The 27,456-nt window shown below is 38.3% G+C and overlaps 1 protein-coding gene and 1 long non-coding RNA gene across 2 annotated transcripts; one reads left to right on the plus strand and one right to left on the minus strand.

The window, feature by feature from the left end:
• The first annotated feature begins 1,569 nt into the window (after positions 1 to 1,569).
• LOC114460080 (uncharacterized) lies at positions 1,570 to 12,218 on the plus strand. The gene is made up of 3 exons (XR_003673534.1): positions 1,570 to 1,724; positions 10,786 to 10,955; positions 12,014 to 12,218. It is a non-coding gene; the product is annotated as an uncharacterized LOC114460080 (long non-coding RNA).
• dis3l (DIS3 like exosome 3'-5' exoribonuclease) lies at positions 3,052 to 15,381 on the minus strand. The gene is made up of 18 exons (XM_028442102.1): positions 15,136 to 15,381; positions 12,183 to 12,333; positions 11,969 to 12,097; positions 11,055 to 11,190; positions 10,794 to 10,961; positions 9,654 to 9,732; positions 9,375 to 9,554; positions 8,562 to 8,731; positions 8,306 to 8,467; positions 7,979 to 8,229; positions 7,747 to 7,839; positions 7,378 to 7,666; positions 6,439 to 6,674; positions 5,683 to 5,837; positions 5,440 to 5,618; positions 5,210 to 5,355; positions 4,189 to 4,363; positions 3,052 to 3,718 (listed from the first exon to the last, which is right to left on the minus strand). Exons 1-18 carry the CDS (start codon positions 15,263 to 15,265, stop codon positions 3,407 to 3,409), a joined length of 3,141 nt encoding a protein of 1,046 aa, XP_028297903.1. The 5' UTR covers positions 15,266 to 15,381; the 3' UTR covers positions 3,052 to 3,406.
• Between the last annotated feature and the right edge of the window lie 12,075 nt (positions 15,382 to 27,456).

The following is a 27,456-nucleotide window of genomic DNA, read 5'->3' on the forward strand; positions in this document are numbered from 1 at the left end:
TCAGCCATAGTTAATCTCAACTATACTCACATTTGAAGTACATGTACTTAAATTTGGTTTACAAATGCACAAGAATACTTTAGTAGTGATGCAAAAAGTGTCACTAGTACTACTAGTAAAGTATGTCAGTAGTAAAACATTTCACTAGTACAGTGCTATAAAAGGGGGCGAGGAAAACCAATTCAGGCTTGGCTTTAGCTTTCCAAATTATTACAACCAATCAGGGAGCTTGATTTTGGTTATGATCCCTCCTACTTTGTTTGTATTCTACAAGTAGACAATTTTGTGTCACTCGTAGTACCAGTAGACTTAGAATATGTTACAAGTAAGAACTTTACTAGTGCACCAAAAAGTTTTCTCACAGAACATGTTTTTTGTTTACAAGTACACTCAAAATATCACTAAGTAATTACTCGTTAATAGTATATTAGTCAACTAGTATTACTAATTTACTAGTATACAATTCCTCTCACCTCATTTGCATTATGTCAACTAGTATTACCTGTTGACTGAATAAAAATGAGGTAGGAGGGATTATAACCAAATCCAGCACCCTGATTGGTTGTAATATTAGTTTTCGAAAAGCCAATGGCAAGCCTGAATTTGCTCGTCTCCGTCATAGACGTCATAATACGTAGACGCCGCATCGACTGTGGAGCGACATGTCAACAGCGCCGCCATCTTGGATCGGTGGTGGTGGCGGCAGCGGTGCAAGGACATTACGACAGAAAGAGGTATTTCTCAATCTCTAAGCAGAATTATTCGTTGAATTTTGACCCGATTTCCAAAATTGTTTAATTTTTAAAAAACGTCACACATGTAGCTATGATACAAGGTGCTTGGATATAATTAAAATGCTGGTTTTACCACTCAACACTTAATTTCCACACGCACATCCTTGAATATTTCAATTCTTTGGCTACAACAATTAATGATGGTGATATAATAGTAATAGTGATAGTATTAACAGTAATAGTATAATAATAATAGCAAAAACAAAATAATATAAGAAGCCAGTAACTATAATACAATAATATTAATAATAAACAATATTTATTAATTATGATAATAAAATATAAGAGTAATAGTAATAAACAGCAATAATAATACAATGAGAATACCACAAACTATAATATAAAGTATTAACAATAATAAAAAATATAGGAATAGCAAAAACAATAATAAAGTCGTAGTACAATTATACAATAATAATTGTCAAATGCAATGTATAGCCTTAAACAATGTCAATAAAAACCTGAGCACATAAGAACGTTTTCTAGGTTCCTTTTGTTCTATTTAAGTCTATCTATCTATCTATTTACCGTGAAATTTGCTTGAGAATTGAGCGATTTATGACAACTTTAATAGTGTAAACACATAATTCCTCTATATATGTAATGCACTGTAGGAGCGATTGCCACCGGTCCAAGATGGCCGCCCTGTTGACGCACCGCTCTAGTGGGTTCTGTCACAACATCCAATCACATAAGATCCACATGGTTTTTTTCACACATCTTCCAACCAATCAAATTGCAGAACCACCAAAGAAGAAGAACTGTCAAACAACGCGTCAGGCAACAAACAACACAGTCTCTCTGGAGATAGTTTTGTTTGGAGTTAAAAACTCCGAGGTTTGCAAAACACGTGTGACGAGGATAAAACGGACGGAGAAGAAGCAACAATTTTCAACTTTGCTCGGCATATAAAGTTCCACTAACAAAACGGTGAGTTCTGAATGAAATCAAAGTAGTTTTATATATGTACTCAATAGTATATAGGAGTGTGCGCACACGAGTGTTTGTGTGTGCGCAACAGTGCTTGTGTGTGAGATACTTTTTTCAGTTTAATCATCTTAAACAGAGTTTAAATGAGCTTTGTAGATTAATTTATATTATACACAATTGTGGTGATAGTTTAAAGAGTAACTAAAACCCCGTATGTATTTTTGCTGAATACATACCGTGTGTATTTGGGTATTAAGTACTAGTGCTGTTTAAGATCCTAGTCCAACTTTGAACATTTTAGTAAAAGTATTTTAAAAAGCCTCAAATCCTAAAGTGTGAGTGAGTGACTCTGGTCTGTAATGGAGTGAGACTGGATTAATCGCCTTTAGACAGGAGTCAAAATAACTTATCAAATCTACTCAAATTAGTTTGACATTTTTTTAAGGTACTAGTACTTATGTGTGTGTATTTTGCTCTTTGGGTTACAAATTTGGCTTAACCTAATACTGAACAACAAAGTGAAACTGAAAACAATTAATGATTGAGTTGTTGTAAATTGTGCTATAATACTCATACGTACCATACTATTCGATTCATCGATTGATTTATTGACCGATTAATCGATTATGAAAATAATCATTAGTTGCAGCTAGGGGTGTGAAAAAAAATCGATTTCACGATATATCGCTATTTTTTTGGGTGCCGATTTCTTTTTTTTTTTAAATTTAATCAATATTTTTGTGTATTTGTGCATTTTTTTTTCTTATTTTTGTGCATTGTCAGTAATTCAGGGTGATTTATCGTTAATGTTCTCACTTAAAGTTGTCATGGTTACTTTGAGACTTCTACACAGTAGTTTCAGTGAAAAGAAACTTGTTGCACTTTATTTTATGATGGCAGTGTGTAACACTGCCTTTTTTTCCCCAATGCAAATGTGCAAAAACACTAATAATAAATAGGATGTTTTGAAGCAAATAGTTTTGACTCAATTTATCCTCTGAATGATCAATATCTTCTGATGAACATATACAGCAATTTGATTTTTCATCTCTACGTTTAATTTGGATATTAACTGGGTAGAATATTGCAATAATATCATTTCGTGAACCACGTATCGCGATATGTATCGTATTGCAACATCCTTGCCAATACTCACCCCTAGTTGCAGCTCTACTTGACTATGGTTGAGATCACATTTATACTAAAACAGCTTTCTGTACTCTGTTCACTCTTATCTTTATAATGTCTGACATTGGGAGGTTTTCTCTCCGCTTTCACTCTTCTGCACAACAGCAGCATCACGTTTTTGAAAAGCCACACTAATCCATCCTCTTTATATCGTTCCCTTTAATAAAGTCTAGCTTATGGAGGACTGGTGACTGTCAAAAACAGAAAAGAAAACATACATATCATGGATGGGTAGATTCCTGTTGAAGAAGTGACCAGGTCCTGTTCATGATACTAAACACTGAGCAGCTCTATGATGCTTTATCAGAGCCAGGATACGCTCCAAAGGCTTTTTTTAGTTGTCAAAAATAAATCACATTTAAAAGAAACTATATGTCATGTTTAAAAATAGAGCAGAGCAGTGCATTATGGGAAAACTGTAATGACTTACAATAAGCATTCCCAGTTTTTTGGGCAGCTGAATAAAATCTGACTTGTTCCTGTTTTACGTGTCTCTACGCCGTGGAGGCGCACGGCACGGGAACCTCCGGCAGCTCCCTTAGAGCCAGCTCCCGCACCTCCTCCAGTAAGGAGTACAGGTTGGGAGTCTTGCTCTGACGAAACTCTCGCTCCTCCTTGGAAAGCCGAGGTTGTCTGGCGGCTTTCTCCTGAGCTTCCTCCGCCTGTCGCACCACCTCCTGCACCAGCTGCCGCTGACCCTGTGTGTTCATGGCCGGCGCGGCCCCGCCTCCATGTGGCTTGTTGCTGATGAGCTCCAGGTTGAGTGTGTCGGAGTGAGACGGCGAGGACTTGACAGAGACACGAACCTGAGGAGGGAAGAGGTCAGAGGTCACGTCTGTGTAGACGCGTTGTATACACATATCCATCAGAGATACACAACTGTTATCACAAAAGATGTGATTGTCTGATTGTGTTGTGGGCGTTCGTTGTCATGCTGCGTGTTTCTTTTGTGAGGTGTGCATTGCCATTAATCTGGTAATACGATACATCCCGATACTAAACAGTGCAATATCAATAATTACAAACTTCACCTTTACAAGTACAAAGTATGAAATACAATTTAGTAATTTTTTTCTAAACTTGAGAGAACAAGTAAACGGTAACTCACTGTAATTCAAGTACCAATATCAAAAACAAGGGGTATGTTGTCAAATTACATTTTTCAAAAAACACACAAAACGAAAAGAAGAAGCACACAACATGACTTAAAAACGACAATAATAACCGCACAAAATAATTCCCAAAACACTGAAAATTACGACCGTGAAACACTCACAGTCACATGGTCGAACAGCGCGAAGGTGGTGCTGCCCCCACTGCTGGTGGTGGAGATCTGATCCTGGCATCGTCGTACAGAACCGCTCTGCCACTCCCAGCCTCCGTCCAGCCCGACCGCCGCCATCACCTGACCCTCTTTGTTCTTCAGGTAGACTGGAGCCTTCAGACCGTACCTGAGGAGCAAACACACAGAATGTTAACTATCACACTTAATTTAAGGGATACAGGGAGAATATGCAAACTGCACAGTGAGATCAGCAGGGCAAAGGTAAACTGATGCAGCTATATTGATTTTGTCTAATTGACTCGATAAGTGAAAAAATACTGATTATTTACCACCAAAAGTCAGTGTCTGTCGTCTTGTTGCCTCTCACTGTTTGAGTAAGTAAAATAAATCTAAATTGACATAAACAATGTTTTTTTTTTTTTTGTATACTGCCGTGTGCATGAAAGAAATATTGCCCTGGTTCCACATATTGCAGACTGTAAATGTATTTTCTTGCTCTGAGACTGAATGAACTCCATACCAGTCTGACATTCTTCAGTTGGCTCAGCACGTAGCTGCAGATCCATGTCATCAGGTTTATTACCTCATAGATTAGTTTTATCCATTCTGAATCGAAAGGTTTGTTAATGACTTGGTCTGGGTTAAATTTGATGATGCAAAATGCCACACTGGCACATTTATTCACAAACAGTTGCACAATATGTGCCACTTGTGACTTTTTCTCCTATAAGATACAGCACGTGTGAGTGAGTTCTGTAGTGTTGCTTGTTTAGGGGAAGGTCTGGGTTAGGACGCACTCAAATCTATCTAACTGTGCTTTTAATGCTGTTCTGAGATGTATCAAAAGCAGCGACTCCTAAAAGAAGTATTTTGATACAAAATAAGCTATAAAATAAAAATATAATTATAGGCGATATTGTAAATGAAAAACTCGATATATCTTGAATCTCGATACATTGCCCAGTCCTATTTATGACACGTTGGATGAATAACGCCTCAAGTAGATACTTACTCTGGCACAAACACCAACACGCCGTTGTCCCGGATGGCGTAGATGATGCCGTCAGCCACACAACGTGGATCCTTGTCCGGATCTTTGTCTTTGAAGTAGAGACACTGGAACAGGACTGTGGATAGAGTCTGTGCTCGCTGTGCAGCCTGTGTGAACACAGAGAGGTAGGATGGATGTTATTCAGTGAGGAGGTGATGCTCAAAGAAACAGCATTGTTGACCTGGACCGACCTGGTTTTTAGTGTTTATGTGATGCGCCATTTCCTCCAACTCTTTGTTGGTGTGCGGTGCCTTGGCAAGTTCCTCCCCCTTTTCTGCCTCAACGGCAGCGATGAGGAGGCGGTGCACCACGATGTCGGCGTAGCGTCTGATCGGTGAGGTAAAGTGAGTGTATCGATCCAAAGCCAGACCTGGGACACAGGAAGACAATTTCAGCCACTGACGAGCTGAAGTCCAGCCACTGTTGTGCGTTACCATAGTGATAGAACTGCTCCTGAGACTGGGAGCCAGTGGAGAAGTACACCGCCTGTGACATGGCCTGTGTTGCCATCATTCTGAGCAGCCTGTTCACCAGTGGGTCCTGGGGGTCCACAGCCCGGTCTAAAGACTCAGCAAGATCCTTGTTGGACCTACAGAATGCCAGAGAATCTGCTTAACAACACGTTAAATCAGTGTTTTCTAAGCAGAGGTACGCGTGAGCAAAGTGCAGTTGTTTTATAATCCCTTTTTCAAATAAATACACGTAGAGTTTCTTCACTTAGCAGAAAACTAATTATGGTGACACTAAGGACAAAAATCTAAAATGGACAGGATGTCAAGAAAGCGTTTCTTAATATAAATTGGGTGGAGGGGATTACCACATGATAGAGCCCCACACAAATATTTTAGGGGGTCATGTCTCCTTTATCACCACTATTACATAAGCAAAGAAAAAAATCCTCATGTAGGAGAGTAACGTTGGTGTAATCTGCTACTCTCTACATTTAGTGAAAAATTGGGAGAAAAGAAAAATGTTTTGATTCTTTTGCTTTGAATTTCTGGAGGAAAAAGTCTTAATGCACAAAAATACTCCAAAAGCACAAAAAATTTACTGAACGATAAACAAAAATATTTGAAAAACACACAAAAACAAACAAAACAACAAAAAAACTAACCACAAACCCTTTGATCTTTTTTGGATTAATTCCCAGATTGATGATTATTCTAAATGTTGACGAGTCCATGACTCACCTGGTTTCCATGGTGAACCCCTTTGCTGCGGCCGTGGCGGTTAACTGCGAGAACAGCTCCTGTCGCGGTGGCGGATGGCGTCTCAGCAGGGCCTGGGACGGGAACGTCTCTTGGATCTTTCGTGCCACCCAGTGGTTGGCATAGATCATGCACTCAGCCACGGTCTCATGGACCTCCAGAGGCTGCCGGGGAACCAGAGCTGTGATGTTCTTGTCTTCATCCAGCTGGGCGCGCACCTGAGAACCACAGGATCTGCTCGTTAGTGACTCAATAGAAAGCACACGTCACAATATCTGCAGGGAAGTGCACTGTAGAGAATGAGATGGAGGAGGAGGTAGAAACATAAGCTGCATTTCCACTACCCTTGGAAATGCACAAATTCTCAATAGCGTAAATAAACACCTGAATTTTTTAAAAAACACTTGAATATCGCTAAAGTTTTTATGCTTTCATGAGGAGGTGTTTAGATATTGAAATGTATCGCAAAAGCGCCATGGAAACACTTTTTGTGCATTTACATGTCACAGGACGTGACGTACCTGGTCACATGACCACTTCTTGCCGAGAAAACATTGCGCGGTATATGTGGACAGAAGAGGAGACTGAGACATTTCTAAGCATTATACTTTAAAATGATTACTGCCACATTAGACATGAAACAACAAATGAATGCAGAAAGATGGACGCTCCAAACCTCCTTATAACACATAAGGAGGTTTGGAGCGTCCATCTTTCTGCAGCAAAGTCTCACAAAATGAGATTCACAGTAGTTGCGAAGCTCCTGACCAAAACAACCCTCAATGGAAACACATTCAAAGCGCAATCGTACTTTGTCAAAACCTAAATATTAATATAAGTCGGCTAGAGCCATATGTGATATGTGAACCCTGATTGACAGCTGGGTTTTAAAACCTGAATTGGACCCTCAGTGATCCATACCTCCAACCCCTCCAGCTCCAGCGCTCCTTTCCGGTCACGCTGCACTCTCAGGTGTCGAGCCACGTTGGTCAGCATCTCCAAAGCCTCAATGAGCTCGGCCAGTCGCGCGTCCCTATCTGAGACGGTGAGCCCGTCCAGCTCTGGCACGTCTGCGGACTCCCCGTTCAGGAGCGCCTGGGCCAGCTCGTAGTGCAGCTGGTAGGAGGAGCGGATGATGGTGCGACCGAACCACACCGACTGAACGGTGAGCGTCTCTGCGTTCAGCTCCCACAGCACGCTCATGGCGTACCTGCACAAACAGCGGCAGAGGCATCAGTGAGGTCCTCAGGGGAACTTTTGTACAAGGTTTAAGGTGTGACGACCTCCAACCTGTCGACTCCACCCAGCAGAGAGCAGAGGTCGGCGCTGAGGATGGCAGGAAGCATGTCGTAACGCCGGTCAGCCAAGTAGTACGTGGTCGCTCTGAGAGGGAGAGATGATGACAGCAAAAAAGTCTCTTCATGTTCTTTATTGATGGTGGAAAATCTACCCAGAAAACTGTACAACCCTGTACAGTCCATGTGGCCCCGGCCCTCCCCTCGCTCTAACAAAGTTTCCTCACCTGGCTCGAGCCTCCAGGTCAGTGAGTGATCCCTCAGACACAAAGTGGCTGACGTCAGCGATGTGGACTCCCAGCTCCAGGAGGCTCCCTCCCTTGAGGCGCCGAACTGACAGCGTGTCGTCCACATCTTCACAGCCGCGCGGGTCAATGCTGAAGACCAAGTGAGTCCCGCGCAGGTCGCGCCGTCGCTCTGCCTCCTCTGGGTCAACTTTCCACGGCATCTCCGAAGAGTTCACAGGCATCTCCCTGAGCTGAGGACATAGTGTGTGAGGTGACGGTCCTGAACCAAACATCAGCCGACTACTGACCACAGACATGTTCCTCTACCTGTGCCTCGGAGAACGGCGCCACGTGGATACAGTTCTCAATGAGGATGGTCTGGACTTCGGTCTCCAGCTCTCCGGCTCGGCCCAGAACCCGAACGCTATGACCGTTGGGATACAGCGATGTGCTTTCCCACGAGTCGATGCGCACCACGACTCTGTGGTCCTGGATGGAGAAACCAGAGGACCAACAGACCATCAGACGGGCTCAGTCGAACACAAACCTGCAGTCGAGCTCCCTCTTGGACGGGCGGTCTGACCTGCAGAGTGTCTGCCTGCTGCGTGCTGATGCGGATCTTGGGGATGCGTCGGTCCCAGGGGATAACCAGGACCCGCTGGGAGTTTCTGGTCTGGGACTGGGTGACGTCTCGAGTGGGGAAAGTCACCACATAGTCCCTCCAGTTTCTCTGCAGGATTCCCACAACACGACCTGAGAGCAGAACACGTCAACAATTACGACCTGAAACCTGGCTCAGCTACAGTTGCTTACAGTCAGAAATAAAACAGGAAACATAGATCTATATTCAGCCAATATTTGAGCCTTTCCCATTGAGAATGACCAGACTGGTTAATTACTGCAGATTACACTACTACCTCAAATCTGATTTATTTTGCGCTGAATACAGCATTTTCCAAACATTTTTTAAATGATTCACAATCTGATAGTTTTGCAGTACACTGTGCATGTACATCATTCATTGATCTGTAGATTGCTGAGGTGGAAATAAAACACTTTCATTGGTCAAGAGTTTCACAGAATCTGTCAACAGTAACATCAGTCAATTCTGCATTTTTCATTCATTCATTCATTCTCTGAGGTTCTTGTTGCTGGTAAAAGTTCTGCTGGTGCTAATCATCATCTCTAAGTAGGTAATGGATCACACAGACAAACACTCCCACTGGCTCTAATTAACCTAACCTTCATGTAGCATGTAAACTCCACCTAGAAAAGACCCAGTGTTACTGTATGTCATGTGATGTAGGTGATCTGTCTGAGGTCAGTACTTGATTAGTTCTTAAGACAACTGGGCTTGTCTTCCTGTCACACACTTATCGGGCGTGACTCCTCCCACCTGTGGCTATGGGGTTACTCTGGCTCTCCTCTCCGACCTTCTCATCCCCCTGACCTTCCGTCAACGCCATCACCTTCCCCTTCCACTCGCTCTTCGACAGCAGCTCCACCACCACAGTGTCGCCGTGCACCGCTCGGTTACGATGCTTGGTGCCGCTCACCAGCACGCCAGAGCTCAGGTCTGAAAACAGGAAGTGATGTCAGGAGGCAGATTAGGGGAGGGCCGATGTTCAGTCCAAGCACAAACAAGCACCAGAACCAGGACTCTGGGAGACCATACCTGTGCTTTTGTCGGAGAGTTCGCCGGTCATGACGAAAGCTTCACTCAGAGCTCGATGTTTGCTCACGTTCAGCGTCCCCTGAGGAAAAGGAAGAGTGAACATCACAGGTACTTCCCAAACAATGATGTGTAGGTCTTTAATTTATATCCACACATTGCTGATGTCAGCAATCATTTTATTCAATGATTGCATCTTATTGGTTACATCAGGTTTTGTCTAATAAAACCCACTTTAGTGCAGAAACTCTAACCCCGAGCATAGCTGTATGTAGATGCTTGTTACAGACCACAGTTCCCAAAATAGTTAAAGGAACTAAATTGACTTTAGTTCTGGTTTGAATTTGAAAGTTGAGGTCAAAGTTGGACTAGGGAACCACAACAGTACCTGAACCTGCCAGTGTGAAACCAAGCAACAGTTTCCTTTGAAGCTAGCCTTTGCTAAGTTTGTATTTTTATTCTTAGTGTCTGCAATGTGACATACTATCCTCAATGTCACAAATATAAGACCATATAGATCATGTTTCTTTTTTTCTTCTATTAATCATGGCATGACTTGTTTAATGTACTCATAAAGCAAACATTTTAAACAGCAGCTGTTGGACAAAGTGATTTACAAAATAAAGTCATATAAAAATAAAATGATTTTAAAAAGGTACTCAGACAAATTCCTTACAGCAGGCCCAGAGGTCACATGTGACCATCAGTCTTATTTTCTGACAAAAAATAAATCTCCCCAAAAAATCTAATTTCAGAAGTTGGAAAGAATACAAAGTCCAACATAATACACAAAACTAAAGCAAAATGCACGAAATAATTCCAAAGATACACACAAAACAACCACTTAAGCATGCAAATGACTCCAAAAGTACTCAAAACAACACGTATACAAAATGAATTGAAAGACATACAAGATGCCAACACAATTAGAGAAATTGACAGAAAAATATACAAAAAATTAAAACAACTTACAAAATTAGTCCACAAATGTCTGAAAAATACAAAAAACAACTACAAAACACAAAAAGTCTACAATCCATTTGTTGTTTCCTGTGTCAATGCTTAATTGGTCATTATTCTAATTTTCCGAAAGGAATGTTGATAATGAGTTATTTTTGTGGTCATATGGCTGCAGCTTCCTACCTGGATGTAACGCCCAGACTTGATCCCGGCCTCCAGGACCTGAGCAGGCAGATGATCAGCGTACTCCTTCAGAGAGTCCTCGCCCTCCTTCTCCTGCAGCGCCTGACGGATGGAGGCGTACAGCTCATGAGCGTTGAGCAGCTCCGGCCAGAAGTTTTGCAGGTAATCCTGGGAAACGCCAATCAGCAACGGGATGTAACTTGCGTTAGATGAGTTCAAAACTAGTTGTAGACTCGTATTACTCAGGCACAGATTGGTTACCTGCACAGAGACGACGTACACGCCTGAGTTGAGGCTTCCGTATCGTGCCACTGCATCTTGATCCTCGGTGATCATCACCACGTTCATCCTACCTGCCAAGTGGTTGTAGTACCACACTGCAGCAGAGTACACACACCTGCACACACACAAACACACTCACAGGACCTGCACAATAAACACACTAGGGTCTGGAATGCGGCCATCTTTTGGACTTGATGCTTGATTCGTTAGAATAATGTTTTTTTACTTGATGTAAAAGAGATGTCGGCAACTGGCGGCCCGGGGACCACACCCGGCCCTCGGTCTAATTTTGTGTGGTCCCCAAAGTAAACAACACCAAAAATAGACAAAATTACAGAAAATTATACAAAAGAATAAACGATACAATAAAAACACAAAATGACTCAACAAACAAATAAAATGACAGAAAGATAAAATACATGCCAACATAAACACACAAAATGACTACAAAAATAGAAAAAGGACAACAAAAACACAGAAAATTAGAGGCAAAATTACACAAAACAAAATCTATAAATCAACAAAAACACTTAAAATGACTCCTAAAACACACAAAAATGAGTGAAACCTATACTAAATGACATCAAAAATACACTAAATGGTTGCAAAAACATATTAAACGACAGAAAATTATACAAACTGACAACAAAAACACACAAAATTAATCAAAAAAAAACACAGAACATTTTGTTCTTTCCTGTGTTAATGCTCAGGTTGTTCTAAATGCTGACAATGCAAATAATGTTATTATTGTGTCCCTTGGATCACACACCATCACATTTTGTGATAAATCTCTGCTGTGGAGTGTCGACAGGGTTCAGACTCTCTGACTGTGAGGCTTCACATCCTTTAACTGGATTTGTTTGCATGGACGTGTTGGGTCAGGTACTGACCTGGTCTGCCATTTCTCCTGACTCTCTCCTTTTTCCCTGGGACAGTACGAGTACTCCTGAAACTCGTTGGCGAACAGGACGCAGTCATGGCGAGGGTCTTTGATCAGAGAACGCAGACGGTTGTAAAACCTGCACGGACAAACAGAGCGAGGTCAAAGGGAGGAGTGACACCTGAGAACATAGCTCAGAGGTGTCTCGTGAAGTGGTTTTCTACCTGCGTCCTTTCCCCTGCACAGCCTGGCAGGCAGTCTGTGTGAACACGATGCCCTGCAGCTCTCTGAACTCCAGGATCTCCAGGAAGTCCAGCACCACAGCAGCATCAGGAACCATGTAGTGGGTCACATCTCCAGGCAGTAGCTTCCCATCTGCTCAGAGACCAGAGAACAGATCCCATTCAGAGACCAGGAGACATTTTGGGTTCACACAGCTGAGAAAATGTTGAGGATTTGGTCTCCAGAGTTGAAAAATGATGTCCTTTGTGAACATGTAACTTGTTTAATGCAGACCAAACCAGTAAGAGTTCCATACTGGTATAGTTCCTTCTTTACCTTTAGTTGTTATTGAATCATGGTGACTAAACTGGGATAAGAATGGTGTCTACAGGTGATCAACTAACTGGTCTGGGTTTGAAACTTGATTTGATCTCTATTTATTTCAAACTTTAAGGTCCTATATCATGCAAATCAACTTGTTTGAGCTTTTAACCTTGTAACAATGTTAATTCCTCATCAAAAACACCCCCAAAGTATTAGTGGGCTTCCTTCCTGCATCTCTGAGAAATCCTCAATAATTCTGCTCTCTGAGCTACTGCTCTGCCCTCTTCTGAAAAACGAGCTGTTCAAATTCTAGTGATGTCACTAGAATTATGAACCGCCCCCTCCAGGAAGTGCCTGCTGCTGGTGCCGCGCCTCCACGGTGAACACTGTGAACACTGCAGTGTAGGCACCCACGGAGCAGACATCGTATCGCCTTTGACTTGATCTGATGTGTTTGTGACCCAATGCAATGCAGCGGTTGAGGTAATAAACAAATGATTATCACCTTAAATGCACTATTGCTGTATTTAATAAACACAAGGAGGAGAAGAAAGTGACTTTCCAGAGGGAACTCTGGAAAACAGGCGAGTATGGGAAAATAAACCTCAAATACTATGTTTTGAGGATTCTTACAACAAATGGAGATAGGTGAAAAATGCATGATATGGGACTTTTAAATTAAAATAAAAATAAACAACAAAAATAGAACTCATCAGGGTCGAGACAGTTCATTTGCATATGCATGTTAAACATATTATACATAAGAGTGGTTCATTGATAATGAATCAAATGCACATACATAAAGGCCTTTTATGGTTGCCACACATTTACACATAAAAAATACAAGCAATTTTACATGCATTTAGAGAGTAAACTGCATTACGCTTAATAAGAGCAGACTGGTTAGAAACTGTTGAGAGATTTATAAATTTTTTTTTAAATCTGCCTTGGAATAATTTACATCTTATCTATAAAGCAAGTAATCTCTGTCTGTGTGTCTGTGGCTCAAATATATTTGCGGTTCAGGAACAGACAGAGCTGAGACTTTCAACATGGCTGCTGCTTGGTTCAAGGGTGTGCTACGTTGGATTTGTTTGGACACTCCACGGGAGCAGATGATTTTAAGAACTGATGTTGACAGGTAGTTATGGTAACTCAGGATAAGTTAGAACAACATATCAATGTTTAACTTTCTCTGTTGACTTTCTGTGAAGTGTCTTGCGATAACACGTGTTATGAATTGGCGCTATACAAATAAAGATATATTGATTAGTGCAGTGGTTCCCAAACTGTGCCGCTGCACAATAGTGTGCCGTGAGGCAAGTCCAGGTATGCCGTGGGATTTGCAATATACATCTACGCAAAAATAATAACTTTTTTATTTACTACTTTGTATGCACTAATTTCTAATACAGAGGCAAACTCTATACCTCAATTATCTTTTTTGAAATATTTCGTTATTAAATATTTCATGAGTAATCAAAGTCAAAAGTCAAAGTCAGCTTTATTGTCAATTCCTTTGCATGCACAATCATACAAGGGAATCGAGAAGACGTTTCTCACTTCCCACGGTGAACAGATAAAGTGCTCAGGCACAACAGAAAAGACATTCCTATACTAAAGGTAGACATACAATTTTTACAACAGATAAAACATTTACTAATACTAAAACTAATATATAAATACTAAATACTAAAACTAATACTAATATATAAATACAGTGTGTAGGTGGGAGTAGCAGCATGAGTTCCTATATAGTAAAGAAAAATTCTGTATATACAGTAGTAGTGCAAAGAGCAGTCAGTAAAACAGTAATAAATAACAGCATTTTCAATCTTTTTGCTATTTTGGTGGGGGGGAGGGATTCAGCTGGTGGATATGACTGAGGTGACAGAGGGGAGAGAGTTCAACTTCCTGACAGCTTGGTGGATGAAGCTGTTGGTGAGTCTGGTGGAGCGGGCACGGAGGCTCCTATACCTTCTCCCAGAAGGCAGGACGCTGAACAGACTGTGTGCGGGACGGCTAGCGTCTCTCACAATCGAGGTAGCTTTTCTGGTGAGGCGGGTGGTGTATATGTCTTGCAAGGAGGGGAGTGGGGCACCAATGATCTTGCCTGCTGTGTTCACTATGCGTTGTAGTGCTTTCTTGCTGTGTTCAGTGCAGCTCCTACCCCACACAGTGATACAGCTCGACAGGATGCTTTAATATAGTTGTCTTTGTCACATTTTGTTTGGCATTAGTAAATAATTGTGCACATTTACAGATATTGTACATGTTATGAGTGATAACACGTGTTATAAAGGCTATTTTGCACAATAAGTGTGCCTTAAGATTTTTACTTGTCCTTTGATGTACCTTGGGCACAAAAAGTTTGGGAACCACTGGATTAGTGAATAAAAAAAAAAAACAAGAAACAATAGAAGAAAGTTCATTTGTAGTTCTAACTCTATCTCTCAGCTCAGCAGGCTGCAGATGTATGCTAGCCTATATTACGGTGCTAAATATATACATACTTACCTACTAGTAAATGTAAATAAAATCTGCACACCGGAAAAAAGAAACATTTATTTGTCCGTCACATATTTGGACCTAATTAGTCTTTTTAACTAATAACTGAGTGTGTGTTGTTACCATTCACACAGTCGGACAGACATAGACTGCTGTAGCACGGAACCCGCTCCCTCAGGTAGTGTTCACGGACCACCCGGACTTTACGACCCCGGCTGCTCCTCAGGTGGATGATCTTCTCGGTTTTGATCATCTCCGGTGATCCACACCGCTTCCGTTAACCGGAGACTTGTTTGTTTACCGCTCAGCGCGGGAACGACAGAGTAAACAACGCCAGTGAACCCCAGGAAGCACGCTCAGGGCGGATGACGTCATTACGCAAGAGAGGGATGTTGTGGTGATGCGTTCAATGTTATAGGAATCCACAGACCTGTTCTGCGATGACGTTTCTCTGTTTTTCCCACTTGAAGAAAAAACTAAACAAGAGAACCACAAGTGATGTATATAAAGTCATGATTATTGAATAAAGATGTAGAATTATATTAGACTAAAAAGTCGAGATAAGACGTAATGTTTGAGTTTTTTTTTTTTTTTTTAATCAATAAAATAATAATTGTAAGGCTAAAAGTCATGTTTATGAGATACAATTAATAAATAAAAAATATGAGTGCCATGGGGTAATTCTCATATTTTGGGCCTTACAAATACATATGAATTGAGTTACATTGTAAAAAGTGATGATGACAATATGTAACTCTTAGACAAAATTGAATAAATATAGCATATTTGTCAATCACAATTATTTATGACTTGCTAAGAGGATTTTTTCCATTTTTTTCAGTGGTGACAATGAGCTTCCATATGTTTTCTTTCTTTATTTGTTTTTAATTAAAACTTCTTCATTAAACTTTTTTTTTCATTAAATGTATAATATCATGTAATCAATTTCTCTTCCCTACTTATGTCTTTAATATCAAATAACATATCAGATAATTTCATGGTTTAAAAAAATAAGCCCTTTTAAAAAAATGTTTTGATAGAGATGAAAACTTGGTACTTTGACTATAAATGTGTCAATGTAGGTAAACATTAAAAACATAAAAAAAAATAAAAATAAATAAATTCAGTGGCAGAAATTTCGGGATAAAAATAATTGAATTTTGGTTTTGAAAGTATAATCATTGAGCAATGAAATGATCTTTTTAATTCATCCAGCAGAGGTCACTGTTCTTCCTTTAGTTGAAAACTTGGTTTATTTTTGCTGTCTGGCTTGAAATGTTTTTGATTGAATAATAAAAACACAAATGTGCTACCCGTAATATGACCCAAATACAAAAAAGACGACTTTAATAATAATAATAGTAATAATAATAATAATAATAATAATAATAAACCATTTCAATCAAAAATAAATATTTTCAATCAAAGAAAAAAGTGTTCCAATGTCATTATTTGGGTCTCAAATTTTTCTTCATTTGAGCACTTTTTTCTTTGATTGAAAATATTTATTTTTGATTGTAAAAGGTTTTCTTTTTCTTTTTAATTTAAGTAATTTTTTGATTGAATAATAAAGACACAAATGTACTACCCATAACATGACCCAAATACAAAAAAGACGACTTTAATAATAATAATAATAATAATAATAAACCCTTTTCAATCAAAAATAAATATTTTCAATCAAATAAAAAAAGTGTTCAAATGTAATTATTTGGGTCTCAAATATTATTTTTTCATTTGAGCACTTTTTTTCTTTGATTGAAAATATTTATTTTTGATTGAAAAGGGGTTTTTTTTTTAAGTGATTTTTTTTGATTGAATAATAAAGACACAAATGTACTACCCATTTTATGACCCAAATACAAAAAAGATGACTTTAATTAAAAAACCAAAAACATTTTCAATCAAAGAAAAAAAGTTTTCAAATGTAATTATTTGGGTCTCAAATGTTTTTTTTTTTATTTTTATTTTTTATTTGAACACTTTTTTCTTTGAAGTCATTTTTTTATTATTTAAATTTTTTTAATTATTATTATTATTGGATATTAAAGACACAAATCTACCTCCATACCTGAATAGATTTTTTTCTATAGTTTTTATCATTTCCCGTCATCTCCGCCTGGTGTGGGACCAAGACTGTACCGTTCATGTTCTGATCAAGATTATTTCCGTGATCGTTTAAAAAAAAAAAAACTAAATAAATAAATTTTAAAAAAAAAATCAAAAGTCTATATTTTTAATGCTTTCATTTGTTAATTTTCCACTCTTCCTCAAGTACCACCTGTAGTGCCATCGCGTACCCCCATTTGAGAAACAGTGCCATAGGATGGACTAGAGGTACAGAACGTTTCTCTGCTGAGGAGGAGGAGGAGGAGGAGGAGGAGGAGGGAGGGAGTCCTCTTGCTCTGCTCGCTACTCTTTGCTGCTGTAACCGCTGCAGCAGCAGCAGAGCAGCCTCTTCTCCTCTTCTCAGTCCCAGTGCAATCACTGCATGGAGTGAAACACGCTCTGCTTCACTCCGGATCAGGAGTTTTTATGAATGAAACTGTCAATATTAATAATGCAGGAGCGTTTTTTTTGATCGGACAAGACGAGGAATCAACTTTCTGCAGGTAAGACTGTGCTGACTTGTTATTAATGCATGTTTATATTGAAAAATAGATGATTTATCACGGAAACAGGTGTGTCGGGTAACAAACAAAGTGCAGCATTAACAAACAAATGGACATTTCAACAGTAATTCACTTTTTTACATTATTGGTTTGATCTGACTTATTTATTTTTGAACATGTATCATATAAAATAAATGTCACAACACAAAAACACAAAGTAACAAGATATATCAATGAAACATTTACACGTTCAAAAAAGGAGTAGGAACAAGTATGTCTTATTTAATCCTACCCCTCTTATAACCAGTATAACCAATTTATCTATAAGCTACTTACATATATGCACCCATGTATAACACACGTTGCAGAATAACATCATCTCAGACAAATTCCATTGAAATATCAACATTATTCTAACAATTTAGAGGTGATTTCTTCTTGGATGAGTCGCAGATTTTAAGCCGTTTTTTACACATAAAGGAAAAAGTTATATAAGAAATAATATATGATGTGAAAATAATGGATTAAGTGTGAAATATAATTTATTGATACAATTAAAACTAGTGATAGACCAATATAGATTTTTTGGGGCAGATACCAATTTTTTTCCCATCAGCCTTAGCCGGTGACCGATACAGACTGACGATTTTCTTGAGTCGATATTTGGAGCCGATACTACTTTTGCTCCCTCAATTTACATAAAAATGACACAATGATGATAACAAATGTCTCAATAGAAACGGAACATTTATTGAAATGAACAAAGGTAAGGTAGAACGACAATAAGTGAAAAATATCTAACAAATATTAAAAACGGGTGATGTAGAACAAGAACAAGTTAAAAATATTTCTGCTGTCTGTAAATAATGCGGATCAATGAACGCAGCAACCCGCAACGGCCGATGCCGATACACGTAAAAAACGCAAAAATCGGCCGATAATATTGGTCTATCACTAATTAAAACATCCATCTTATTCTACTCAGAATGAATTTACAATGCTGTGTTGTTTAACTATCAATATTTGAAGTCATTTTAACTCAGTTTTGTCCAATCTGTGGTCTGCAGGCCATTGTAAGGTCTAACCTTCCTGAAACTGTTAATAAATATTTACATTTTCCAGGCACGCATGGCTAATATTAGTTAAAATATGAAGATTATCTAACTAAAAAGCATGTTTAAATACGTGCTTAGTACTGTATACATCCATCCATCCATTTTCTTGATTCCCCAACAATTTGTTTAAAATAAAACTATGGAATCAAATTAATATCTTGAGAGAAGTGGTGCAACCATGTGTTTAGCTCACATCCTTCAGCCTGTTGGGAAAACCATTGGCTTAATGCTTTTATTTCAATCTTTTCAGTGTACACACACGCACACCTGCAGTAACAGTAAAGCAGCTGCTGACGACTCGGAGCTCTTTGCTTTAATGAAATGTGTGTGAGTGAAAGATGGGGCCGTGTGATTGGCTGAGGTGGATGGCAGAGGGTGAAGGTTTAGGATGTGATGGAGGTTCATTCTGAGGAGATCAGTGTGAGTTTTGTGTTTGAGGGTCAAAGCCATGTTTGCTTCAAAGATGGTCTGAAGTGTAAAGTTTCAGCTCACACAAAGTGATTCATAGAAAGATGTTGATAGAACAACTGGATGGATTCCACCAGTGACCATAACGGATAAAAACAAAGAAGCTAATTGTAACAGTCCCCTGTTTCAGAGAGGGAGGAGCAGCAGACTTTTACATGACAAAATATACAAATATGAACATGAAACTTTAAATTTCACGCTGCTGATGTGCTCTAGTTTGTGTTTCTCTGCAGGATTTCTGTACGACACGTCCTGCGTGACCCGTTAGTGCAGTGTTTTTCAACCTTGGGGTCGGGACCTCATGTGGGGTTGCCTGAATTGTCTCGTAATTGATTAAAAAAAAAATACTGATTAAAAATACATTTTTGAAATGTTTTCACTATTATTCTTTTTCATGTTAAAACAACACAAAATCTTTAACAACTGTATTCTATACTTTCACTTTGTCAAATATAAATCTTGTTCAAATAAAATGCCGTAAAAATGATATTTGAGCTGTCACTCAGATACAGTATTTGTCACTAATTCTGTGTACTCTGTATTTGTAGAGCAGTATAACAAACTCATTCTTAAATTCTAATACTGGAAATACTAAATTCTAGAAAAAAAATGTCAGAAATTCTTGATATCAAAATGGGGTCATGATCCAAAAAAGGTTGGGAACCACAGCATTAGTGTAAGTTATTCCAATAGACAAAAAAAAAAAAAAAAAACAGCAAAATAAAATGACACACTTGGGAAATCACAATAATATAGAGATATTTTTCCAGCCTTTTAATATTTACTTAAATTGTTTTATAGTTCTGAGATCTGAAAGTTTCTGTCTGTCTGAACGTGACCAGACAGAAGCTAGAACTAAAACTATGCAACTACAGACTTTATATGTTGATGATGTAACATCAGGGTCTCATGGGCTTTGAACGTTAACTTTATATTCTTCAAACTGAACAACCTCCAGGAAATCTCACAGATTTAATAAACAGATATGTCTATTATTGAGTAGGTTCCACAGATTAAACCTAATGTTTGTTGAAAGTGAACTCTGTATGTCTAAATTCAACATGCCATATACATATATATATTAATTTAAGTACTGACTTAAGGTCGAACTCATCTCTTATAGAGCAGACGTGGGAAACTAGTGGACGAGAAAATAGACAAAATCACAGCAAAAATTCACTAAATTACTTTAAAAAAAAACACACACACAAGACGACTAGAAATATACACAAAAATACCAGAAAAATTTACAAAAAATACTCCAAAAACACAAAACAACAAACCAAAAAACAGAAATGTTTACAAAGCGACAAAAAAATACACAAAACAGACTCTGGTTGGACTCGGCTCGGACAATGCGTGGTGAATGAACAGTCAGGTGATTTGTTTCAATAAGTGTGAGAAAGACGTACAAATGTTTTCTGAGGAGGAGAATGGATGGCTGTCCTCTGGTACATGAATAAATGATGTTCTAGACTAAAATGCATCAATGAAACGTAGAGCTGTCATGTAGAGAGCAGGTTGCTGAGTTGTATGTATTGCAGCATTAAAGCGATATGTACTGTAGCATGTAGCGGCACATGAAGCTGCTTGTCATGTTTACAGTTGTATGCAGAACGAGTGGCTGGTAATAAAGCTGAGTTTTTAAAGAAAGTCACCTACATGTGTGCACCACGCACGGACGTGAATAGAGTTGGGCAGCAATGGGTTCAGGCTTAAAGAGAGATCAGCTTTATTCTGGTTCGAGCCGTATTCTTTTGGCCTTGGGCCAGGTCGGTTCTAAGAGTGCAGCCTCAGTACGCATGCCTGTGACACAGAGAGTGTCGTTTCTCTGTTTACACGGAGACAAAGAGGGAAGTGTTTTTAAAAAGTTCCGCTCTGGAGCCCGTTTTTTGAAAGTTCCGTTTTCAACCACCAAAATGCTGTTGCCGTGTAAATGGTAGGGGTGGGAACCTTTGGGTACCTCATGATACGAGACGATACGCGATACAACGCTTACGATAACAATTATCTCACAATCTGACGATACTGCGATTATCAATATACTGGTCAGAAATCAATCTACGATAATCTGACATAACAAAGAAAAAGAGATTAAGTGAAAAAATACAATTTTTTTTTTATTTTTCTGAAAGGCAATAAATTTAAAAAGTGTCCTATGAACAGTGACACTATTTTAGTGCAACATTTCTGTAAATAAGTGTCAACATACCAATGTAAATGAATAAGTATCTCCAATAGTGCTTTCTGTAAACACAAAATAGGGTCTTTCTTACCAGTGACACCATTATAGTGTAATATTCCAGTAAACAATATATTGGTTCCTTCAACAAACAGTGACAACATTTCTGTGAAGACGTACCTGCACATTTTAAATCCAAAAAAAAAATAAAAAAATTTTTTTTTTTTTAAATCGATGCTTACTGTGAGCATATCGATAATCGATCGTGCGAAAGAATATTGCGATATATCACCGTATTGAGATATCGTCACACTCCTAGTAAATGGACTGCCAAAACTGTTGTATTCACTAGAAAACGGCCTAAAACATTGTTGTTGTCAAATGAATGAAGATGAGCCCTAGCACTGTGCTGTTAATTGAAGCTAACGCTAACGACACTGAAAACATTCAGAAGGAACAGGTGTGATCAGGATCAAAGATCCTCAGTCTCTGAGTTCTCAAAGTCGTCTTCATTTCTCGATAAATGTGAATCCCAGACTGAATCAAAGAGTCGGTCCTCGGCCTGTTTCCAGTCTGCTGCTCCTCCCAGCTGGACGTCAGATCAATACTTATAATCAGTGCTGATAATTAGCTGATCACCTCCTGCTTTTAATTGTCAAGGACATGTGTCGACTCGATGAGGCGTCAGCGCCTGCGGTCCTTAATCTGATGTTGATCAGCGTGAATGAGAGGCAGAGGAGTCACTTATCAGATGAGGTTAAACTGAGAGCACACAGGAAGTGATGAATTATGGAAGGTGTGACTGAGCACAGGTTGAGGACGGGTCATTGGCACAGCGTCAGATATGAACGCACATGAAATTTCAAAGGCTCGTGAGGTGGAGTGGAAAGGTTGGGGGGGGGGGGGGTGTGTGTGTGTGTGTGTGTGTGTGGGGGGGGGGGGGGACTTTAAGGACAGCGGCTGCTTTCAGCCTCTTATGCATGCTGCAACAAAGGGCGAGTGAGCACACGGGAAAACAGGCGAGGGAGCATCCTGAAAGACTCCGCCTGTGGCTCAGTTGGAGGAGGGTGAAGGAGCTGACCATTAGATGTCCTCATGAATCCTGTCCTCAGGGCCGAGACGGAAGAAGAGCACAGTAGGAAGGAGGCGGGGGGGCGGGGACGCTTTGAGGACGGGGGCGTTGGGCCCCTGCAGGTCAACTCACTCTGAAAACTAAAGCAGAGTTTTATGTGAAGCCTGAATTAATTCAACACGTACAACAGGGCCGTCCAATAATATTCAGAGATACCACACAAATAAAAAGGAAATATTGATGATCTTTGTCATTTCTAAATTTGTTTTCAATGCTCAATCCATTGTCACAAAAATGTGACTGAAATTAATTTCCGGGAGCGCACAGCGGTGGGAAGTAGGTCACATGGCTGCAGATGACTGGACTGGACTTCTTATTAATCACAAACATAATGACATCTATTGCTGGCTTTGGGTGGAACAGACATGGAGCTTTAGGACCAAAGTAGCTAGTCTTTAGGCAGCAGTTTGATATTGATTGATTGGTTACATTAGCAGGTTGTGAGGATATTTGCGTCTTGAGTGAATATGAGGATCTATTGAAATCTGGACATTCAATGACATTTTATCTACTAATGTATGGAGGTAGATTTGTGTCTTCCTTTATTATTCAATCAAAAATAAAGTTTTAATCAAAAAATAAAATAAATAAATCACATTAATAAAAAAAAATAAAACCCTTTTCACTCATAAAAAGTTTACTTCAACAAAAAAAATTTTCAATCAAAGAAAAAACTATTTATATATATTTTTTTTTACATTTGAACTCTTTTTTTTTTTTTTTGCTTTGATTGACAATATATATATATTTTTTTAAGTTTAGTTTTGATTAGATAATAAAGACACAAATCTACCTAATACAGAAACACCTTTTAAAAAAATAAAATTGATCGGGGGTTTTAATTATTTCTATGATCAATAAAGTCAGCAGCTTTGAGAAAATGAACTCTACATTAAAAAAACAAAGCAGTAATTTGACTCCTGACTCTTCTATCTTTGTAGTCTTGTTCTGCCATCTTTGTAGTCCTGTCCCTTCTCCTGTTGTTGCCCTGTTCCTTGTTGCTTATCAGTACCCCCTGTAACATCATTGTAGTCCTTTCTCCTCCATATTTGTAGTCCTGCCTTCATCATCTTAGTCGTCTAGTTTCTTCCGTCTTTGTATTCTTTTCTGTTCTCTACTTTCAATCCAATCCCTTTTTTATCTGTCCAGTCCTTTCTTTTCCATCATTATATTAATTCCTTTCTCCTTTGTTTTCCAGTTTCCCTCCATTTTTTAGTCCTAATTGTAGTCTGTCTCCTTCATCTTTGCCGACCCATTTCCTTTGTTTTCCAATGTCCTTCTCTCTTTTTTTTTTGACCTGATGTATTTGTCATTGTAGTTTGATGAGTCCTCCATCATTGTAGTCCCGTCCCTCCTCGTAGTCCTCATAGTCCTGTTAGGCCTAATGCTTTCTTTATCTTGGTAAACACCAGAGAAGAAACACTTTTACTGAAGTGTACGTTTGCCTCTAAAGGAAAGTTCGAGGTTATCTGCCCCCGCCACACATTGAACTCATTTCCTTGGAATAGAGAAACTTGTAGCTGCTCTGGCCTTCAGCCTGTTAATGAAAGAATGATTGCTGCCCATCCTTTGCTCTGATATGAACGTTGAAGCCGCTATCAAAAGGAGATAATTCAGCTCTCCTCAGCTATGGCATGAGAGCCGGCCTTCAACGACTAATTATGAGTGACAGTCCTTGGAGGTGGTTAAATGTTCCATGTGTTTAGCATCAGACATGAAGTTTAATAAACTTATGATCAGAGCTGTAAAGAGTACTGATATATCCAACTCAAGTAAGAGTACTGTTACTTTACTGAAAATGTACTCAAGTACAAGTAAGTCATACATAAAATACTCAAGTACAAGTAAAAAGTAGCTCAATTAAATAATACTCAAAATAATAGTTACTAGTTACTTTAACCTCCCACCTTTATTATTGGTAATAAATATTGCCACGGTTCCCTTGCATACAGTAAACATCTCATGTATAGATTTTAAAAGGAAGAGACCAAATCTTGCACAATTGGAAATTAATGTATTTTCTACATAGACGTCTGTATAAAATAAAAGGTTTGTAAAAATATACAATTCTTTAAAAAAATAAAATAACACCAATTACTTCACGTCAAAATAAAAAAAAAAAAATTCTCAGGCTCTAATTATAGCTACATTTATGAACTCTAAATACTGAGCAAATAACCAGAATTCAATGTAGTTTTTTTTTGGCGTGGTGCATTACGTTTAATCTGATTGGTTGGCTATGATGTGATGCATTTGATTGTTGTCTGGTCATTTCATTTTTTGTAGTTTCCCAATGTCCGTTAATCCTTTCAAAAACTAAAAATAAGAATTTACTCAGTGATGGTTGGGTGAAGAAATGCAACAAATGACTTTGTGTGGTGTAAAGTAGTGGAACAGTCGAACTAAAGCGTTGTCCATTTCACACGTCTTTACAAACAAAAAGTCTGATCACAATACAAAGATGATGAGGTTTGATTATATTCATGTTGCGTGAACAGTGGGATTTGTTGTTACTGACCCTTGTGGTATTCCGTCTACCATTGTTGGTATTTGAAAAAATCATTGTTACCTGTGCCATTATCTGTATAATATGTGTCAGTATGTACAGTACATACGGAAAGTATTCACAGCGCTTCGCCTTTCCCACATTTCATCATGTTACAGCCTTATTCCAAAAGGGATTCATTTTTAAACCTGCAAGAACATGTAAATGCTAACTACGTGTAATTCAAGTACCATTATCTAAAACAGGTGATATGTGTCAAATAATACTGTCAAATAATATTTTCTTTAAAAAGTTTAACTTTGCTTCAACAACAGATTCTGGTTCTGTTAAGTTCTTAAATTCTTCAAGTAGAAGTACTGTTACTGTACTCAAGTACAAGTAAGTCATACATTAAATACTCAAGTACGAGTAAAAAGTAGCTCAATTAAGTTGTAGTCAAAGTAAAAGTTACTAGTTACTTTCACCCCCCTCCCAAGATCTTGCACGATTAGAATTTTATTTATTTTTTAGACTGTCGAAATGTACAATTTTTTTTTTTTTTTTTTTAAATAACACCAATTAATTCAATTCCAAATTTAAGAAAATATCAGGCTTGTAGTCTACAGCTACATTTATTAATTTTAAAACTGAGAAAATAACCTCCATTCAATGCTGTTTTGGCGCTGTGCATTACGTTTAATCTGATTGGTTGGATATGATGTGATTCATTTGACTGTTGTCTGGTCATTTTATTATTTGTAGTTTCACAATGACCGTTGATCATTTTAAAACTAAAAATAATACTTTACTCAGTAACAGTTGGGTGTAGAAATGTAATGAATTACTTTACTTCTTTTAAAATGTACTTAAGTACAAGTGAAATGACTAATTAGTAATATACTAAAAAAAAAGTACCCATGAAAGCAAAATTGAATAGGAAGCAACTATTTTGTTTTTATTAATTCTTTGTTCGATTGTGGTGGGGTTCAATACGTTTTCCATTTCAAGCATCAGTGTATGTGATTATTATTGTGTAGCCTTTACTTATGTTTTGTTCTTGCCACATTATTTGTTTGAAATAAATGAAATGAAAAAAAAAAAACTTTACTTCTTTTAAAAGGTACTTAAGTACAAGTAAAATGACTGATTTAGGAATCCATCCATCCATTTTCAGACCCGCTTTGTCCTATTTCAGGGTTGCGGGGTCTGTTGGTGCCTATCTTTCACATCAAGCGCTAGGTGGGGGTACACCCTGGACAGGGTGCCAGTCCATCGCAGTGATTTAGGAATATACTCAAAAAAAGTACAAGTACCCATAAAAACAACTTGATTACAGTAACGTGAACACTTGTAATCAGTTACTTTCACCTCTGCTTCTGGTGATATTAAAATGGTTGTTGTCATTCATTAACATACATTTAAAGTCTACTACACAAAACATTATCTGGACATTGAATCCTTTAGATCAGAAATGAGAAGATGCTGCGTTGTTGTTTCTTCAGTCATGACTTACACAGTGGAAACTTTTGAAGGTAAGCTTTTTGGAGGGCGATCTCCTTAACATTGAGTTCATCTTAATCCACTGCAGTCTAATGTAGTTGTTTGAAACAGCATAATGCAGCGTGAAAGACCTGTGAAGGTATTCCCACACTGCAGTGAACAGTGCGCACAGCTGCATTCGTGCACTAAAGCTGCATTGTCCATTGCTCTTTTATAGAAACTGAAATGCTTCACGTTTGTGAACCACCCCATGTGTCATCAGATACTATTTATTATGTTCTTTAAACGATTTGCGTCCCACGGTACAATATATCCTGATACTAAACAATGCATATCAATAATTGCAAATTTCACGTTTACAAGTACAAAATGGTAAAAATACAATTTATTTTGTTTTTTTTTTTTTAAACCTGCAAGAACATGTAACTGGTAACTACCTGTAATTCAAGTACCATTATCTAAAACAAATGATATGTTTATCAAACTGTCAAATAATATTTTCTTTAAAAAGTTTAACTTTGCTTCGACAACAGATTCTGGTTCTGTTAAGTTTTTAAATTCTTCAAGTAGAAGTACTGTTACTGTACTCAAGTACAAGTAAGTCATACATTAAATACTCAAGTACGAGTAAAAAGTAGCTCAATTAAATTAAATTGTAGTCAAAGTAAAAGTTACTAGTTACTTTTACTTTGACTACAATTTAAAATAATAATTTACTCAGTAACAGTTGGGTGTAGAAATGTAATGAATTACTTTACTTTTATATTTATTTATATTCTAAAAAAACAGTACCCATAAAAGCAACTCAATTACAGTAACGTGAGTACTTGTAATCTGTTACTTCCACCCTTACCTTGTCGTTCTGTCTTCTTTGTCATGTCTCTTTTACATCTATTCTCTGTTCCTGCCTTTTTCATTTGGCTTTGTTTACCAACTTTGTTTTCCTGTTT

This window comes from Gouania willdenowi, chromosome 3 (assembly GCF_900634775.1).
Source record: "Gouania willdenowi chromosome 3, fGouWil2.1, whole genome shotgun sequence".
Taxonomy (NCBI): domain Eukaryota; kingdom Metazoa; phylum Chordata; class Actinopteri; order Blenniiformes; family Gobiesocidae; genus Gouania; species Gouania willdenowi.